At 59.0% G+C, this 19,521-nt stretch overlaps 1 protein-coding gene across 10 annotated transcripts in view; it reads left to right on the forward strand.

Annotated features, from left to right (window-relative positions):
* ARHGEF11 (Rho guanine nucleotide exchange factor 11) overlaps nucleotides 1–19,521 on the forward strand; it is an 86,520-nt gene that overhangs the window by 28,908 nt on the left and 38,091 nt on the right. For 9 of the 10 annotated variants that reach the window (XM_040452546.1, XM_040452555.1, XM_040452548.1 and 6 more), the window contains exons 2-4: nucleotides 14,566–14,580; nucleotides 14,892–14,989; nucleotides 15,889–15,987. In XM_040452546.1, coding sequence (XP_040308480.1) covers nucleotides 14,566–14,580; nucleotides 14,892–14,989; nucleotides 15,889–15,987 — 212 coding nt within the window. The remainder of the gene's footprint in view (nucleotides 1–14,565; nucleotides 14,581–14,891; nucleotides 14,990–15,888; nucleotides 15,988–19,521) is intronic. The other variant, XM_040452550.1, reaches the window with a different exon arrangement.

The following is a 19,521-nucleotide window of genomic DNA, read 5'->3' on the forward strand; positions in this document are numbered from 1 at the left end:
CAATCCCGTGCAGTAGTCCTAACCTCTGCTACAGGTGAGGACACCTGAGGTTGAGAGGTGAGCTGTCTTGCCTGAGGTCACAGGGCCAGTCTCCGCATCAGGATCACCAACCCGGGGAGCAGATCCCGAAGCCTGTGCACTTGGCTGGCAGATGTGTAGACGGTAGCCCGCATTGTGTTTTATGCGTGGGCCGGGAAACACCCAGAGCCCGCCTGGCCCGGGGCTGCCGCTGAGCTTGGGGTCACGGGGTCCGCATGCCGGCCCTGGCACAGGCCGTCGTCACCCAGGGTCGTCCCCGCCTGCAGCGTCCCCATCTGTAAGGTACGCGCGTGCAGAGTTACTCCGAGGGCCAGGCGAGGTGCTACCCAGCTCTGCACCCGCCACCGAGCGGGTGCCTAGTAAATGCTAGCAGAGCCTAAATCCGCGGAAGGAGAAGCCAGCAGCCAGTGCTGCCATCCGGACGTGGGATCTGCGGTGTCAGAGCACTGAGTAGAACGGTCTGCGGCAGAGCGGCACGGGCACCGAGGGTGCCCTCCCGCGGGGGGACGCGGCATCGGCCGCCCGGGGTCGTGTTCCAGCTGCGCCTCACTCCCCGGTGCGCGAAGCTAAGCGTGGTGCTTGCGTTCCCGCGGCGCGGCTTCTTCGTCTGCGAACTTACAGCACCAGGTAGTGCTGTCCCAGGGGGTTGTCGTGCCGGGTGAGTGACCCAGGCAAGAAAGGCTAGTGTTGGAGGAGCTCATTGTGTGCCAGGCCCTGGCCTGAGCATTTCATTTTTGCATGTTTAACTAGTCCGGTCCTAACAGCAGCCCCAGGAGAGGGACAGTCTTATCGCCCCCATTTTGACGGTGAGCCAGCGGGGGCGCAGAGCGCTGAGGCGACGAAGGCCACGTCGCTGGCACGCGGCAGGGCCGGCACCCACACCCGAGAGGGCGCCAGGAACCCGCAGCCTCGTCACGCGCACCGTCTCCGTGAGTGTGCCCCACGCGTGCTTGTCTCGTCCTCGCTGGAACCCGTCCGTCAGCCGGTCGCAGGCACGCACGAGGGGTGTGGGCCCAGCCACGCGTCGCCAGCGCGTGCTGTCAACAAAGAGCGTGAGACGTGGCCTGTTTGGAGGGAGGCATGATCGGCACGGGGGAGGTGACCGAAGACGGTGAAGCTCTGTCTGATACACGGGGCCGTCAGTGGCGCCTAGGGACTCAGACGTGGCAGGTGTGCACTCCGGAGCCACACAGGTCGCCGGAGACGCTGACGGGGCGGGCTAGGGGCGGACTGGAGCTCAGCTAGCAGACGGGCGGGGGCGGGGGCGAGGGCGAGCTCTCCGATGCTGGAGTTTGGGAGGGGCTGGAATTTCAAGGCGGCCGTTCGTCACTCAGCGCTTCGTTGAGCCTGTACACGCACCTGGCGCCTGGCCCGATGGAGAAGAATCAGTGTCGAGTCCTACTTGCCACTGATTATCTCCTGGTCTGTCCTGGTTTGTTTCTTAAAGGTGGTGTTTAGCAGACTGGCTCCTTCCAAGTTGAAATGCTGTTATTGCCCCGCTGGGGTGGGGGGGTCCCCCTGTTGATCCGACAAATCTCCTGGTGATGGGATTTGTGCCTCGGTGGAAGGTGTGTGTGTTTCTAGGCCCCCAGGAGGGAACGGCAGGGACCATCCGGTTCGTGCACCCCTCTCCCCGTCACCGGCCCCCCCACCCCCCCCCCCCTACGCCCCCGTGCCTGCGCACACGCCCCACACTCTGCTTGGGAGGAAACCAGGACCCACAACCAAGGTTATAGCCGGGGCTATAAGATGCCCTGTTGAAACTGCTGCCTGATCACAAACTGAGTCGGAGTCAGTGCTCTGCAATGTAGCTGTGCAGGACATGTGCTTAGCACTTCCGTTCACCTACAGGGAGGGGGGATTGTGTCCAGTCTCCCGGCTCCAGTAATCTTAACACCACTTTCACCGTTGTGCAGCCCCCTCAACACGAAAGATTTAACCCAGTAGGAGAGTGTAGGAAGCAGCCCTCGCTGGAAGACGGAGGGGCCGCTGCTCTGAAGGCCCTTGTCTTCCCACCAAACGGCCTCCGAGGGTGTCTGCCCCACCTGCAGACCCAGAAGAGTCCAGGCAGGCAGGGCCCGTGCAGCCCTCTTCCGGTCTCCCTCCTTGAGGGCAGGCCCCGGCCCGACCGCACCAGGGGCCCGGTGGGGTGCAGTGACTCAGAGGGGCCCAGAGGAGTCGCTGCTGATGGGCCTGTCGTGAGGGCCTCAGGGTCTGGCTGGCCTTCCATCGGCTTCCTAACCGGTTGTGTCTGGGAAGGGTCCTGGGTAGAACCCGGGCTCTTGGCTGGGGACCCAGGTCAGGTGCCTAGAGAGGCGGGTGCTAAAGAAACTCAGAGTCCCTCCTTCGGAGCAGGTATGTTGTTAATGGGGGGGGGGGGGGGGCGGGCGTGCGCTTACAGCAGGAGTGGAAATCCTAAGGGCTGGACAGCACAAAGAACAGGAGTGGTCATCACTGGTGAGCACATTGAGGAAAGTTTCCAGAAGGCAGGGAGCCCGTTGCCAGCCAGAGAGGAACCTCCCCCACCTGTCCCTCTCTGTCCCTCTCCCTTGGCGGGGCCTCCCCCAGTACAACCGGTGGCTCCCCAGCTGTGAACATCTTCCTCAGCCGAGGGCAGGTCCGGGGGGAGGGTGGTAGGGAAGGGCAGCGGCTTGCCTCCCCATGACTCAGTGCATGGCTTCAGCTCGGCAGCTTTAAAATCCAAGGCGAACTTTCGCCTGCCACCCAGTACTTCCCCATCAATTCTGATCCAAACTCAGGGAAAGAAAACAAGTTTAAAATCCACCTTAACTAAATTAGAAAGGTGAATCTTCTGAGCCGATGACAGGCTCTTTGAAAGCAAAATGGAGACTTCTTGGATTGGCTATTATTCTGGATTGTTTTATGGTCTGTCCTTTAATTGTGCCAGTAATCAAAAATTGACTCAAGTAACAATTCTATTCATATAAAGTATACAGCCAGATGTGCCTTGTGTATAAAATATTATCATCATGGGGCACCTGGGTGGGTCAGCCGGTTAAGCGTCCGACCTCGGCTCAGGTCACGAGTTTGAGCCCCACATCGGGCTCTGTGCTGACAGCTCGGAGCCTGGAGCCTGCTTCGGATTCTGTCTCCCCCTCTCTGCCCCTCCCCTGCTCATGCTCTGTCTCTATCAAAAATGAATAAAGGTTACAAAAAAAATTTTTAAGTATTATTATCACTTCAGGAGGATTTACACATTTAGTTTCCTTTTCCGGAAAACTTTAGGTGGGACAGGATGCGCTGAAAGCGGTTCTGGGTTTACGAGTAACGTGGTCATCGCAGGGCCCCGTGAGAGGGGCAGGCTCGGTCTTCCCTCTGTGTCGCCACGAAAGCTGGCTCCTGGCCGCGGTGTGTGGCTTGTCCACTGCCACACGCTGGGCACCACGGAGGCGAGGAAGACATCTCGTGCCCCAGATTGAGGCCCTTCCCCACCAAGTCCAAGCCTCGGGCCCTGTCTTGTGAATTCTGACCTCTCTTGAATTCCTTCCTCTCATTAAAACCAGGAAACTGGAGTAAAAACACCCTAGGCCATCGCACGAACATCCGCGGTGCGGACTCCGCGGGGCTTCTAGAGCTTCTAGATCGCTGCCCGTCAAGGCGCCTGTTGTTTTCTGCCTGTGCCGTTGAGCACATCTAGCTCCGCATCAGCCCTCCCTGGGTACGCGGACACGATGCGCCCAAGACCCCCTGTGAGGGCAGAGACCGGCGCCCGATGAGAGCCGGAGGGAGGGAGATCGGGCCCAGGCTCTGCAGCGTAGGGCCGAGGAAGCCATGGCGTCCGGAGGGGGAGACCCGACTCCGGCATCAGCAGGCTAGAGTTCACGTCTCGGCTCTACCGTTTGCTGGCTGCGTGCCCTTGAGTGACTCGCTGAACTTCTCTGAATCTCGCTTTCCTCACCTGTTAAGGAAAATAACCACGTCTGCCTCGCCAGGTTGTTGTGAGGATTACACGGACGCCTGCGACGCATTAGACGCTTACTCCGTGTAATTTTCTCCTTTCTCGAGGGCATCCGGAAAGACGGGGGCAGAGTTGGTCTAGAACCCAGATGTCTAGACTGTCTGTCCCGCCCCCTCCCCGCGGCGGCCTCCACGACTGCCCTCCCGCGAGCCGCACGCCCCGGCGGGGACTCCGGAGACGCCGCGCTGACGGCGTCTGTCCTCCCTCACTAGTGGCCGGCGGCTCCGGCCTCCCCGCCTCCCCCGGCCGTCCGCACACGGTGTCCGTCTCGTCGGAGGTGACCGCCGGCCGAGGTGACACGTGGACAGAAGCACAGGAGCGTGGACCAGACCTCACAGTGCGCAGCAGGGCGTCCGCCCCAAGGAGGCCCAGAGGCGGCTGCGCCCACACCGGATAACTCCGAGTTCACTTCTGTGCTGCGAGCCAGGCCGCGATCGCCTGGAGCAGCCGCCTCGTTCTGGCGGACTTAGGGGCTCGCGGCAGGAGTGGCAGCCAGTTTCCGAGCATGGCTGTGTGCCAGGCGTTATGCCAGACGCTTTGCTTACGTCCCGGTTCTTACAGCAGCCGGGGGGGAGGGAGGGGGTGTCGGTGCCGGGTCCCGAGTGAAGAGAAGGTACACCGCCAGTCGACTTGTTCTCTGCTAAGCGCTGGAGACGGCCGCCCCCCTGAGCCCCTGCTTCTTCCTCGCCGGGGACACTGAGAGGAGCCCTTCCGGCAGTCACAGTCCAGTGAGCAACACGGGAGAGGGGTCCGCGCCCACGGAGCACTGCTTGGCAGGCTTCTGGTTGCTTCTCCCGGTCCGAGAGGCTGGAGGCCCCACCACGAGAGAGAAGGCTGCGTCTGGGACACCTGCGGCCTAGGGAGGCCAGGGCAGCCTCGTCTAGCAAAGTCACGTTAAGACACACGTGCCGTCGGAAATTGTCTAGCAGTCACGTTAAAAGTAGGAAGGAGGGTTGGGGCGCCTGGGTGGCGCAGTCGGTTAAGCGTCCGAGTTCGGCTCAGGTCGCGATCTCGCGGTTCGTGGGTTTGAGCCCTGTAATCAGGCTCTGTGCTGACAGCTCGGAGCCCGGAGCCTGCTTCGGATTCTGTGTCTCCCTCTCTCTGCCCCTCCCCCCTCATGCTCGGTTTCTCTCTCAAAATAAGTAAACATTTTTTTTTAAGGGGAGAAACAGGTAAAAGGAATTGAGTGATATATTTCATTTAACTGAATCTACTCAAAATACCGGTATTTCTGCCTGTGATCAGTGTTGAAAGTGTTGGTATTTTGCATTCCTCTTTTGTCTTGTACTGAGTCTTTGAACCCGTGTGTGTGTTTTACACTGACCCTCTCACTTCGAGCTAGCACATTTCTGGTGCCTGTGGCCCGGGCGGCTCCCCTGTGGACGACACAAGACGGTCCTGCGGCCTCTCTCCCGGCTGCTCTGGTTCATTCCATGCAGTGCTGGCACTCAGGTGCATGTGACCCCTGCCCTACCTGCTCTCTGCGCCTCCAGCCTCTCCCCTTCCAGTCCACTCCGGCCACCACCGTCAGACCTATCCTTTTCGTGCCCTGATCTGCTCCCGTGACTCCCAGGGAGCTTTCAGCCTCTACAAGGAGTGAAATCCACAGCCCGCCCCACGCTCTCCTCCTGCTCTGATGTTGCTTCCGCGTCTCCAAGCCTCTGACGCACCTTGCCACGTAACTCCGAGCCGCCCCGCGAGGCAGGGAGAGCCGGCAGGTCAACTGTCCGCGTTGTCGCGGTGGAGAACCCGAGGGTTTCCTAGATCCACTGGCTGGGATGCGGCAGAGCCCGGGCGGAGACCCGTCTTCTCGGCTCAGTCCTGTCTGACCCTCCGTCTCCCCGCGTGTTGCACCGACGGCCTCAGAGCTGCCGTGTCCCCCTGCCGCCTGTGCCCGCTCCTCCCTCCTGTCTTTCCATAGCAGAGCTTTTTGCCCCCGCTCCCGGGCCCTGGTGAAGTTGGCCTCCTCTCCGGTTCCTTCCTCCTTCTTTGGCCCCCTCTCTCCCCAGCCCAGTTTGTAGTCACAACACGCTTTAACGTTCATTTTCTTGTTTAGTGCTTTGTGTGCAGAATGGAATTCTAGAAGTCCGGGAGACTGAAGACTGTAGGAGCTTACATGGTTCTGCAGGTCGATGGCACTCGCCGTGTAAGTCCATGCAGAGGCTAACACCTTCCTGCCTTTGTTAAAACCACGAAGCCGTGAATGTAATCCTAACTTACGTGCACTGTGGCGGTCCTTCAGGCTCTCTCGATCGACGCTAAGTGTGTGCTTACAATATTTTGATGTCTGCAAAGTTCTCTGGCGCATATGGTCTGATGTTATCCTTCAGCTCATACTTTTTTTTTTAACGTTTATTTCTTTTGAGAGAGATGAGCACACGCGCGAGTCGGGGAGGGGCAGAGAGAGAGAATCCAAAGCAGGCTCGGTGCCGTCAGCACAGAACCCAAAGCAGGACTCGACCTCACAAACTGCGAGATCGTGCTCTGAGCCGAAATCAAGAGTCGAACCGACAGGAGCCACCCGGCACCCCTCAAGTCATAATTATTGTATATCGACTGCGTGCTCCGGCCAACAGGACACGATGAAGCTTTATCAGCAAAGGGGGAGAGTAGACGTGAAGCAGTCCGAGAAAGCACGAAATGACCAGTCGGCACTGAGCACCACAGGGAAGATTTCGGGGGAGGCCCGCGTCGTGGGGTGTCCAGGAAGGCCTCCTGGAGGAAGAGGTGGTTTGTGCTGAACCCTGGAGCGTGTGTTGGCCTTCATGGACGGGGAGGCTCCTGGGGTTGAGGCCAGTGGGGGCACGAGGACCCCCCCCCCCACCCAGAGCACCTGCTGGGCTGGGGGAGGATTTGAACCTTTATACGAGGGTGAGGACGGTAGGAAGCTGCTACAGGGTAATGTTCCACTTCGTCTTTTTAAGAGATTGCTGGAAAGTTCTCAAGTAGAGAATGGATGGGATCTAGGGAGGGGAACGGCCGCCTGTGCTAGGAGAGGGGCAAGGAGGGACAGAGCAGGTGGGTCCAGAAACAGTGGTGGGTAATGGCAGTAAGGTGTGGCGGTGGTTAGATTTGCAGGGGTGTCAGAGGTAACTCGGGCTCCCACGTGAGTGACCGCATGGCACGGTTACCTCGGGAGGAGACCTCTGCTTAGGAGCAGGGCCCACGCTGGGAGGCTGATTTCAGTTTGGACATGTTGGCTTTGAGGTTTCTGTGAGGGTGATGTGCTCCCAGCCACCCTTGGAGGAAATGGTATTTTCCACATTCATTGCTGAGAAACCGGGGCTCGGAGAGGTGGGGTGCCAGCCAGGAGAAGGCTGAGCCCAAGCCCGAGCCTGTATTTCACCCCAAAACAGTGCTTTCCAGACCATAGCATGGGCTGTGTGATAAACATGGAGTGTTGAGCCCCGCACGCCGGTTCTCGCCACCCCCCGACCCCCTCCGTGCACCTGTCCGCCCCGATGCCCACCGCCCTCAAAGCCCTGCGTGGAGGCGACCGGGACAGCCGGGGGCATCTTCACTTCTCCGTTTCTTAGTCACCCACTCTTTCTCATCGGTGTGCCTCACCTCTGGCACGTTGAGCGTCGGTCACCTAGTGTGGACCTTGAAAAGATTTGCACGGGACTCCACGACGTGGGGAACCTAACGGAGTGCCTCTCTGAGCCTCACGGCAGCTCTGAAGGGAGGGCCATGCACGTTCCTTCAGCAGACGTGTCGGGGCGGCCTTGTCCCCGGGGCTCCGGTCCACCCCGGGAAATCGGTGCTGGCGCAGAGGGAAGGGGCTGCTCGAGAAAGGACGTGTGTTCCCCGCCACCGAGCTGCCACGTTGGGTCCCCGGGTGGGAGCGTGAGGGGTTCCCACGCCGCTCTGCAGCCAGTGCGTGACCTCGGGGGTGGGAGCCTCTCTGTCCGCTCTGCCAGGGGCTTCTGCTCCCCACCCCCCACCCCCCGCTGCCCCCCGCTTGAATTGAAAAGAGACCCACGCGCAGAAGTGGGTGGTGGCCGAGGGCCCCGTGGATTCCAACAGAACTGGAATTGGCTCCTGAATTTCCAAACCCAGTCCTTCTCGGCAGCACCCTTTGAAGTGTTGACTCTGCACTCTGGTTCTTTCTGACGGAGAGTGCTTTCGTTTGATCTGTGCCTCTTTTTTTCTAAGTGTTCTCAAGTGTATGAGCTCTTAGGGGCAACAGTGTCTCTTCCCTTCACTGCAGGGATGTGCAGGCTGGAGTGTTTGCCTCAGACCATGGGGAGACTTCCGCCCAGATGCAGAATCCTTGAAAAGGGTGCCAGGAGGCTACTTAGAGCTCCTCCACCCTGGTAGATAAGGGAAACCAGACCAGTAAGACCAGGTCAGGGTTCAGCGAATGTGCACTTTATCTAGAACGAAGGTCCTGGCAAGGTAGCTCTTTCCTGGTTCACTGCCGCTCCTGGCTTTGGGGAGGGGCTCAGGAGTATGACTTTGCCCAGACACCAGAGACCTACGTCAGCTTACGTACGGTGTGCTTTTTAATCTCTGTTGATCGTATTTGTTATCTCTCTAGATATACATAGCGTATGCCTTCTGCGTACCTTGTGAGTCTAGAGTACATCACGTGTATTGTGTGTGTGTGTGCACATGTGAGGTACATGTATTGTGAGTATGCAAAAAAGAAAATACCAGGAAAGGCCCAATAGAGACCAGTTAGTTAGATCCTCATACATGGCCACAGGTCAGATAAGTTCATTTAGGGGCCCAGACCTTGAAACCAGATCGTATCTCAACTCCGCTTAACCCCGCTGCTCACTCTGAAAATGGGGGTGTGCTGCCTACCTCGCCTGGCTCCGGGGAAGGTTAAATAGACAGCATACGGCAGGTGTTCCGCACACCGCGCGGAAGGTAGGAAGGACTTCGTAACTAACCAGCGTCACGGGGACATCCTAGGCTGCTCCCTAGCTGCAGGCTGCCGGCGGGACAGAACGAGGATGACGAGAGCAGCCGTTGTCCCCTTGTGGGGCTTAGAAGCACGGTGGTGCCAGAAACCGGAAACCTGTGGTTTCTTAGTGTGAAAGGGTCTGATTTTCAAATGTTAACTAATTTTTAAAAATATACACACCCATAGGCCAACAGGAGGGGTAAATGGGCAGTTTCGGATTTTGTTGTCGGGACAGTCTCCACGCGTGTCCGCGCTTCATTGCGCACGGGGGGCGGGGGGACCGTTTTGGCGTGGATTTGCAGAGCGCCTCTTCTGCGCCTGGTGCTGCCGCGGGTGGAGGGGGGCAGACCGCCGGGGTGGGGGGAGCGTTCCGGAAAGCCCGGCCAGGACTGACACCAGATGACAGGAGTAGTGTCGGAGGCATCAGGGTGTGGCCGGCAGGGCAGAGAGAAGGGGAGGGACGTGGAAGGTCTCTGCGGACCGGGACGGAGCAGTGTGCATTTCCTTAGCTTCCCAAGACGAGGCCCAGAGAGGAAGCCACAGACCGGTGGGAAAGCTTCCCTGCAGGGTCAGGACGCGGCAGGGGCGGCTCTGGAGGGACTTTTTGTAAGGTGGCATCTTGCGTTCTGGACCATGTAAGTGCCGAACAGGTTCAAAACGTAAAGTTAGATAAATACTGAGGAAAGGAAACCCCCCCAAGTGAAGTACAAGTATGAAAAGAGGCCTGGATGCATTTCAGGCCGATAACATCAGAGAGCAGCTTCCGCGCACGGTCCTGACTGTGTGCCTCTGATGCAACGCGATGTGGGGACAGAGCTGCAGGGACACCCTGGACTGACTGAATAGACATGTTGGTGCGTTCACCCCAGCAACCCTCTCACGTGGGAACCGGTTCTCACTCCGGGAGAGGAAGGACCCGCTAGTGCCGGAGCCAAACTGGAGATGTCAGTGTGGACTCACACTTTCTGCATAAATACTCGCTGCCCTGGCCCCCCCGATCCTGTCTCTAAGTATGACTCCCACTGAAAGGAACCAGGGTCCTTACAGGAGCGTTTGATCCTAGGCCTGGCTCAGGGAAGGTAGGCAGTGAGCCGGGAAGGTCTTGTGCCAGAAGGCAAGGATGTGCTCAAAGACAGATGGTGACACCGTTGAGGATCAAGGTCTCCCCCAGCCAGATGGGGACAGCTCCGAGAGTTTCTAAAAAGTGATGATGAAAGGGGCGCCCGGCTGGCTCAGTCAGTGAGCCCGTGACTCTTGATCTTGGGGTCATGAGTTCGAGCCCCACGTTGGGCAGAGAGGTTCCCAGAAAAAAAAAATAAACTTAAAAAAAAAGAAAGTTAAAAAAAAGTGATGATAATGGACTATAATGCCTTGCATTAGGGAAGAAATTCATGAATTCGTGGCGCCGCTCCAGGAAAGGGAAGGACTGCCTCCTTTACAGGAGACTCCCGCTAGTGGATGTGGAAGGAGAGGCGGAATCAGTAGATGGCCTTTCTACGGCTACAGTGCAGCATGCGGTCCAAGCAAGGAGCCCCCGTGGAGGGTGAGGCCGCTGGGGAGGGGCTGTTGGAGAAAAGGGTGGTCCTCTGGCTCAGGTATCACCCCAGCTTGCCCGCCGATTCAAGTGGGAAACATGTTTTTACCACTGCCGACTCCCCGGAGCGCACCTGACCCAAGTGACCAAACCTGGCATAACCACTTACACGATACTCTTTTAAGAGGCTTAATCTGAATCTAATCATGAGGAGACAGCCGAGTCCTCTGCAGGCCGATCGATAAGACGACTGGCCTGAGCTCTTACACCTCAGGGTTCGGAGGGACCAGGGTGGGTGGGCGTTCTGGATCAGACGAATCCCGAGGAGACTGAATAAGTGCGATCTGCGATCTGCGGCTGGACCCCGGTCGCAGGCCATGGGAAAGCAGCCATGTGGAAGAGCCATACGACAGTTGGGTTTGAGCACGGACTACATGTGAGGTAATCCTGTTGTATCGACGGTGAGCTCCTTGGGTGCTGAGGTCACTGTGGTTGTCCAGGAGAAGTCGAAGGTCTTGGGGGGTCATGCTGACGTACTTCGGGATCAAGTGTCACGCTGTCTGCAACTTTGAAATAGGGAAAAAGTGTGTAACCTTGGGAAAATAAAGCAAGCGTGATGAATGTTGACTGAAGAGTCTAGATGGAGGCCTACAGGCACTCATCGTGCTGCTCCCCTCAACCTCAACGCGCGTTTGAAATGCTTCAGAATACAATCTTGGCGTAAAAGATACGCAGGCTGCTGTGGCCAGGGAGAGCACGGTGGGGTCCATGCCCCTTGACCAGAGCCTCGAGGAGCAGGGGCAGAGGGTGGTGCCGTCACGGGGCCACGGTGTTTGGGTCCCCTCGGTGGAAGGCCCTTCAGCGCCAGGCGGCCTCGCACATGTCTGGTTGTCAGGTGTGAGGAGGGAATCGCGGGTCCTGATCCGGGGCCCGGGGCGGGCCGTGCCAGGGAAGGCTGGTCCACACAGTGAATCTGGGCTTTTCCAGTCACCCAGACCCAAGGCTAGAAGCCACACGGTCAGTGGGGGCGGGAAGCAGGGAGCGGGTCTGGAAACACCGTCGGCTGCACTGGGCAGGGGGCTCAGTGGTGGGGCCCTACTGGGAAGCTGGGCCAGACCTCCTGTCTCGAGGCTGCCGTTTAGCGACCCACGCGCCCCCCCCCCCCCCCCCCCGTTCTGCACTCTCCCAGGCCTTCTCCCTTCAGGTTTAGGCCAATTCAGATCTGATCTCTGCTGCCAGACTTGGCAGGAACGGCATGAAGGAGAGGGGAGCCCTGCCGTTAAAATCCCTTCTCCTTTTCTGACAGCCGAGTATGCTCTTTGCTTCTCCCTCTTCCCTTGTCTCTCAGATTTTAACCTTCCCAAAGGCTCCCTCCAAACTCTCTGCTCGGGCTCAAGCCCCCGCCGACCCAGCAGCCCGCACGTTGTTTCCGCCCACCTGATCTGCCGATGTGTCTTCCTGCCCAGTTCCGGGGTAGTTTTTCCTCCTCGAAGCTCTCAAAGAGAAAAGGCCGTTCACATCTGTTGCTGAAGTGATTCTCGTCCACGCCCCTGACGTCCTCCGCAGCCAGGTCCACGGGCCACCGCTCCGCGTGCCTTTCGTGACACACGACAGCGTACGGCCCAGCTCGAGTGCAAAGCAAACCAGGTTCCGAGTTCCTGTCCCTGCCAGGCTTCCATACAGGCGTGGGCCAGACTGCACGAGGCCAGGAGGAGGCCCCGGCCGTCCCAGCAGAAAACTGGCTTTCCCCCGAGGTGGCGAGGAGGAGGGATTCAGGCCCGTCCTCGGTAGCCCAGGGGTGGGGTATGCGGATCCGACTGCAGACAGCAGATGAGCAGCTGGAATAAAAGACCTTTAAATTAAGGTCCGTCCTGAGGACCCCTCTCTGAGGGGGCCAGCACGGAGCTGTCGCCCCCGCGTGTGTGCTCCTCCTCCATCTGTACCCAGCGCCTCGCACGGTGCCCGGAGCAGCGCCGTGCCGTCCAGGAGAGCTTTCTGCAGCGATGGAAATGCCTCGTGCTGTTGGGTCCAGTGAGTGTGGTATGGTAACCACGAGCCACCGTAGCTAGCTAGGAAGCAATGGAAATGTGGCTGGGCCAGCTGAGAAACTTACATTCTTTTTCAGATGTGAATTCAAATAGACGCTTGTAGCTGTTACGTCGGGTAGCACGGGTCTGGGCTCTAGGGCACTCTCTCAGTTTCCCTGAGATCTCATTGCCACACGGCACTGTGCACGTTCCGGGGGGCAGCGTGACATACATACGTTGCAGAATGATGACCGCAGCAAGTGTGGTCATCATCCGTGGATTCTAGACCACTTACTGAGTGCTGAGCTAAGCTGGGTGCCCGGCGTGGGTGGAGGGGTGGGGGTGGGCAGAGATTGGAGGCGGGTGATTTGAAGACAGCCAGAAGCCGGAGCTGCCGGCAGCGCACGCTCTCGCCTGGCTCACAGATGCGGTCACGAGCCGTGCGGCGGGAGGGACATCTGGGGAGCAGGCGCGGTACGGGCAAAGGCAGGGGCCAGAAACCAGAGCAGGTGAAGGGCCGGTGGCAAAGAGCAGAGACGGAGAATAAGGTGGCGCACCTGCCGAGTCCCGCCTGGGCGGTGGGCCCCGGGGGCAGTGGGGGAACCCGGCAGTGCGTCCCGCTCGGCCACGGCCATGGCCCAGCTCGGGCAGCACAGCCTTCCCCCCACCCCACGCACCATACGGAAGCTCTGGGAGGTTCCCGGCAGCAAAATGACATGGCGGATTTGCATTTCAGCAAGATGACTAGTGCACTGTGGGCAGTTTCCACTCCGCGGCCCTTCTCGGCGCGATTGCGGCTTTTCTTGAATCAACCGTCTCCCGTGTCTTGTCTGATGTATGTCTTGTTTTGTTCTTCCTTGTTTCTCGTCCTCCATTCCCATGTCACGCTCTCCTGGGCCCCACGCTCTCCTCTCCCTTGGCGTCCTCCTCTCTCTGATCCAAAGATCAGCCAGTAAAAAGCAGTCTCACCTGTCCAGGGAGGAGGGGCGCCAGGATGAGGGGAGAAGACCCCCGTCTTTTAATTTTGAAAGTTATTTTGTCGTGTCATATATGTCACTTGAAGAGCTGGCTCCTTCCCAGGATCCAGAACCTAAAGGCTGCAATCGAGAATATGAGTTTCTAGCACCAGCCCTGTGCCCCAGACACGCAGTCTCCTTCCTCAGAGGCAGCCAGTGTGTGTTTCTTTTGTACCCTCCCAAAGGTGTCTTAGATCCTTTGTGCATATGTGAGCGAGCGTGTAAACGCACACGAAGAAATCCTCCCCCCCCCCCCCCCCCCGCTCTTTTGCCCACTTTTCCCTGGGCTCGTAATCCTGCGCCTTGCTGTTTTCACTCAACACGTCCTGGAGGCCATTCCTTTCCGTCAAGGGCCTTCCCGTCACACGCAGCTGAGCACCCTGCCATCATACTGTCACCGTCACACTGTGGTTTACTCAACCAGCCACCACGTGAACATTTACACCAAGGGCATGTTCTGCCACTGCACACAGCGCCTCCGCTAATGACCTTCTGCCTGGTCACTTGCTGTAGACACGCGGGAGACCCCCTCAGAGGGGCAGCAGGTACACTCTCCTGAATGGGAGAGGCATGGCAGCCGTTGAACTTGTCCTGCTGCTGTTGAAGAGAAGATCTGGTTTGGTGATCTCAGTACCTTGAGGTGTTAGGGTTTCACTTAACCTTTGCTGAGCGGGGCGCCTCGGGCTGGCTGCAGGCAGGGGCTCGGTGTGGGCTGGATTTCTACCACCGGACGGGCCAGACTCCAGGAAAAGGGGCGTTTTCAGAGGCTTGGCCATTGCTCTCCTCCTGCCTTCTAGAGAAGCGTGTGCTACCCCGCCCAGGTTAGTCCCAGTTCCCCGCCTGGAGGTGCCCGTCTAGAGGGGACGAGACAAAGCCCGAGGTGGGGAGGCTCTCTGCTGCACCCGCCGCCGTCCTCTGCCGGCTGGTTCTGATGCCCCGCCGTCTCACCCTCCGGTCTCCCTGTCCTTTGCCAGTCGCCGCCTGACACTAACCAGCTTTTGTTTTCTCCCGTCTTTTTCTTGCAACCATCTCCCTGCTGCTTCGTTCTGTTCCGTCAGCCCCATTGCCGCCTGGTAAGAGCCACCAAGCGTGTGTGTCTGTGCGCGGTCTGTTCCCGCCACTCTTTCTTTGTCTCCCGACTCCAGGAAGGGCTCTTGCCCTTTGCGCCTTGTGGGTATCAGGGAGACCGTGCTTGCCCTGCGGCCCAGGATCTCACATAGGTGGTGTTGCCGGTGGTGTAGACACGGCTGATCTCCCACCAGACTGAGCCGCTTACAGGCTGAGAGGGGTGGCCTCTCTTCACCCAAGACTCGGGCCCCTTCTAACAGAGCTGCAGGCTGGTCTCCTCCCCGCCTGGCTCACCACTGCTCTCCTTGCCCTGCAGGTTAAGTAGCCTGTCTTTGGGAGACCCGGCGCCCGGACGCAGGCCTTCTTCCCACCTCCGCCAGCCCTCTGACGCCTCTGACGCCTCTGACACAGCAGGTAACCTTGGGGCGCTAACACGCAGACACAGAAGGGGTGCCTTCCCCGGAGGCAAAGCAGCCTTCCCGTCGGGCTCGGCAGTTCGCCGTTTATACGACTTGTCTCCTCTGTCCATACACCAGCCACGGAAGGGGGATGTTGTCCCTGCTCACAGAGCGGGGGGGGCCAAGGCACAGAGGGCTTCAGACACTTGCCAAGTGCATCGGCTCGGAGGGGCCAGAGGCAGGCCCGAAACCAGTTGGGTTTAACTCCAAGGTTCCTGCGCTGGCCGTTGTGGGACGGGGCCCGGGTCGGCACGCGAGCTCGGTGCTCGGTACGCGGCATCCAGTGCGGTGTGCAGTCCGCGGATCCGGGGCGTGATGTCTGGGGCGCAGCGTGCAGGGTGTGGGGTCCGGTGCGCACCCGCGGGGACGGGGGCACTCGGCAGTCGTGGCTGCCTTTCTTTTCCTCCACATTCCGGGGGCAGACGTGTGTGTGTGAGAAGAGCGGGTTTTCTCTTTCCCTGCACCCTTCCCCGGGTCTGGCAAGGGGCCCGCCCCGGGTCGCCCCCCGTGAGCCGCCACCCGCCGCCCTCGCCAGGCGGGATTTCCCAGCAGACACCTCACTCGGGCCTCAGTCACAGGGCTGCTTCCCTGTCCTGACCCTCTTTGGCCAGCCTCACCCGACAGACCTAAAGAGACGGACGCCTTAGTGACTGGAGAAGGGTGACTTACACGGGGCGCGAGGTAGCTTCCAGGTGTTCGTTGCTCCGGAGGCCGTCGTGTCATCGCCCTGGTTTTGCTCAGGAAAAGTCTGGGGAGTCGGTTAGTCTGGAAAGGCTTTCTGCGGGAGGACGACCTGGGGCTTTCCCGGTCAGTGGTGGCTCCTGATGATCCTTCTCTGTCTGTCACCCTCATCAGGTCTTGTTCAGCGCTGTGTCATCATCCAAAAGGACCAGCATGGCTTCGGCTTCACCGTCAGCGGGGATCGTATCGTCCTGGTGCAGTCCGTGCGGCCCGGTGAGTGCTGCGTCCCGCTGCCCGCGGGGGACGGGGACACCGTGTGGGTGGCAACCGTGTGCGTGACCTGCTGCGTGATTAGAGGACGGGCGTGGGCGCTCCCTGGAGGTGTGGGGAGTGCTAGGCGTGCGTGAATTACTACGAACTGGTCCCCGGGGCCGTCCGGGGCCGTCTCGGCAGTGCCGTGCGCCAGACAGAACTCGTAGGGGTCACGTCGCGTGCCCACTTCCCCGTTGGGAAGGGTAAGAATGGCAGGGTGGCCCTGAGGCTGCCGGGCAGATGCCAGGTTGCCACCCGAGGAAGGCCCTCTTACCGGGTCAGAAGGTGCCGTGTGGGGTCGGAGACCCCCGTCTTTGTGCCACCTGCAGCACCCTACAGTTTGGGACAGCGTGCCGGCCCGGGCGGGTGCGGGTGCCGGGGCGGCCGACGTTAAATAGTAAAGGGCCAGAGAAATGATGTGTGCCAGGCAGTCTGGGAGGAGACGGTGCTGGGAACGAATGGTGTTCGGGTGGTTTGTGGTCCAAGCCTCCCTGAGAAGCAGTAGGATTTCGGGAGCAGTCGCAAAGGTGGGAATGAAAGACGGCTGGCAGGATAGGACTCGGGGGGGAAGGGAGCAGAGCGGGAGGGCACGTAGGCAGGTCGGTCGAGCCGCCAGTCGCGACCGGAAGAGCCGCCAGTACCTGGAAGCCGTGTCTCCCGCCAGGTAGAGCCGTGCTGGTAAGCGACCCGGGCCGGAGCTGACAAGCGGGAAGGACGTGGGAGCGGGGACGTGTGTAAACCAGTGTCCCTAGGGGGGTGAACTTCAGTGTGGCCGCGGGGGTGGCGCGGGTGACGTGGAGAGTCTAAGGCTTGACAGGTACGGGCTCGGCCCCTGACCGCCACAGAAGCAGGCGTCGCAGTAAAGCGGCTCAGAGCGACGATTTGGTGTCTCCGCACGCGTGAAAGTCGCGCTCTCACCGTACCGTGGTCTCAGAGTGCGGTGGCGTCACGTCTGAGAAAACAACACACGCGCCTTCGTTAAAAACACCTTGTTGCGGGGCGTTCCTGCTAATGAGCGAGTCACAGTCTCTGCCGGAGGGTCTGCCTCGATGTTGGTGGCTGCTAGCTGGCCGGGGTGGTGGCCCCCGAAGCCTGGGGGGGCTGTGGCGATTTCCTGAGATAAGACGATGACGTTTGCCACATCAAGCGACTCTTCCTTTCAGGAATGTCTCTCTGTCACGGGCGCTGCTGTTTGGGAGCATTTTGCTCACAGCACACCTTGCAGAATTGGAGTTCATCCTCTCCACCCTGCTGCTCCTTTAGCAACCACGCTGATGGGATATTCTCAGTCCTTTACTGTCATTTCAACAGTCTTCACGGCATTCTCACCAGGAGTGGATTCCATCTCAGGAAACCGCTTGCCCCGCTCCTCCCCAGCAAGCACCTCCTCGTCCGCTCGGGTTTTATCCTGAGGTTGCAGCCATTCAGCCCCGTCCTCAGGCCACACTGCACTTGTGCCTGCGCGGAAGTCTGGAACCCTCCGAGTCAGTCCGTGAAGGCTGCCTCTTCCGGTTCCTGTGAATATTGATGTTTTGACCTCTTCCCATGAACCGTGAATGGGCCGAGTGGCATCTAGAATGATGAATCCTTCCCAGAAGGTTTTCAATTGGCTTTGTCCGGATCCATCAGCAGAATCATTATCTAGGGCAGCCACAGCCCTACAAAATGCATTTGTCAAATAATAAGACTCGAAAGTTGAAATGATTCCTTGACGCGTGAGCTGCAGAACGGGTGTTGTGTCAGCAGGCACGACAACACTCGTCTCGTTGTCCATCAGAGCTCTTGGGTGCCCGGGTCATGGTCAAGGAGCAGTAATATTTTGTTTGTTTTTTAAATTCTTTAATGTTCATTTTTGGGAGAGAGAGAGAGAGAGAGAGTGCACGCACATGCACACACAGGGGAGCGGCAGAGAGAGAGGGAAACCCAGAATCCAGAGCAGGCTCCGGGCTCTGAGCTGTCAGCCACAGGGCCTGATGTGGGGTTCCAACTCACGGATTGCAAGATCATGACCTGAGCCGAAGTCGGACGCTTAACCAACCGAGCCACCCAGGCACCCCTGTTTGTTTTTTTTAACATTTATTCATTTTTGAGAAACAGAGACAGAGCATGAGTGGGGGAGGGGCGACAGAGGGAGACAGAATCTGAAGCAGGCTCTAGGCTCTGAGCTGTTAGCACAGAGCCCAACGTAGGGCTCGAACCCACGGACTGCGAGATCATGACCTGAGCTGAAGTTGGATGGTTAACTGACTGAGCCACCCAGGCTCCCTGGAGCAGTAATATTTTGAAAGAAATATTTTTTTTTTTTTTTTTTTTTTTTTTTTTTTTTCTGCACAGCAGGTCCCGATGGGGGACATAAGATATTCAGTAACCTATGTTGTAAACAGATGTACTGCCCTCCAGGCTTTGTTGTTCCATTTTTAGAGCACAGACAGAGTAGGTTTAGCGTGGTTCTTAGTGTGCCCCAAGAATTTGGGAAAGGTCAAGGAGCTTCAGCTTACAGTCACCAGTCACGTTAGCCCCTGACAAGAGTCGGCCCGTCCTTCGAAGCTTGGGAACCGGGCCCTGACTTGTCCCGTCTGGCCACGAGAGTCCTGGTCGGCGTCCCCTTCCAACATGAGACTGTCTGGTCCACACTGAGGATCTGTTGGTGAGCGTGGCCACCCTGGTGAATTCTCTCAGCTGGATCTTCCGGAGAACTTGCCCCGGCTTCTGCATTGGCCCCGGATGCTTCTCCCTGCGCTTCTGTGTCTCGCAGGCGGCTTCTTCCCCGAGACCTCACGGACCGGCCTCAGCCAGCGTCTCACCGCGCCCGTGCGGCCTCCTGCCCTCTCTCGGCCTCCGCAGAACGAAGACGGCGCGGGCCTTGCTCTGGACCGGGCTCTGGACCGGGGACGTGGTGCGTGTGATGCTCCGTCCGGACCACTCAGACTTTCTCCGCATCGGCAGTAAGGCCGTTTAGCTTTCTCGTCTTCCGCGTGTTCCCCGGAACAGCACTTCTCATTTCCTTCAGGAACCTTCCCTCGCGTTCACAACTTGGCCAAGCGTCGGGTGCGGGAGGCCTAAGCGTTCAGCGTATCTGGGCTTTGGACGCGCCTTCCCCCCTGAGCCGAATCGCCGCCAGCTTCCGATTTCAAGCGACGGGCGCGAGACTCTGCCTTTCACTGCACACTCAGCGCCGTTGTAGGTCAGTGATCGGCCTGATGTCACTGCTGCCATGTCTCAGGGAACAGGGCGGCTGAGGAAGGGAGAGAGATGGGGCACGGCCGTCGGCGGAGCATCTGTCAAGTTCACCGTCTTACAGGGCACCGCTCGTGGTGCCCCCCACACCATCACAGCAGTAACACCAAACATCACTCGTTGCAGGTGCACCTGGGTGGCTCAGTCGGTTGAGCGTCTGACTCCTGATTTCGGCTCAGGTCATGATCCCATGGTTGTGGGATCAAGCCCCGCATCGGGCTCTGCACTGAGCATGGATCCTGGATCCTGCTTAGGATT

The sequence above is a fragment of the Herpailurus yagouaroundi genome, unplaced genomic scaffold (assembly GCF_014898765.1).
Source record: "Herpailurus yagouaroundi ecotype Mexico unplaced genomic scaffold, PumYag 207, whole genome shotgun sequence".
Lineage (NCBI taxonomy): Eukaryota > Metazoa > Chordata > Mammalia > Carnivora > Felidae > Herpailurus > Herpailurus yagouaroundi.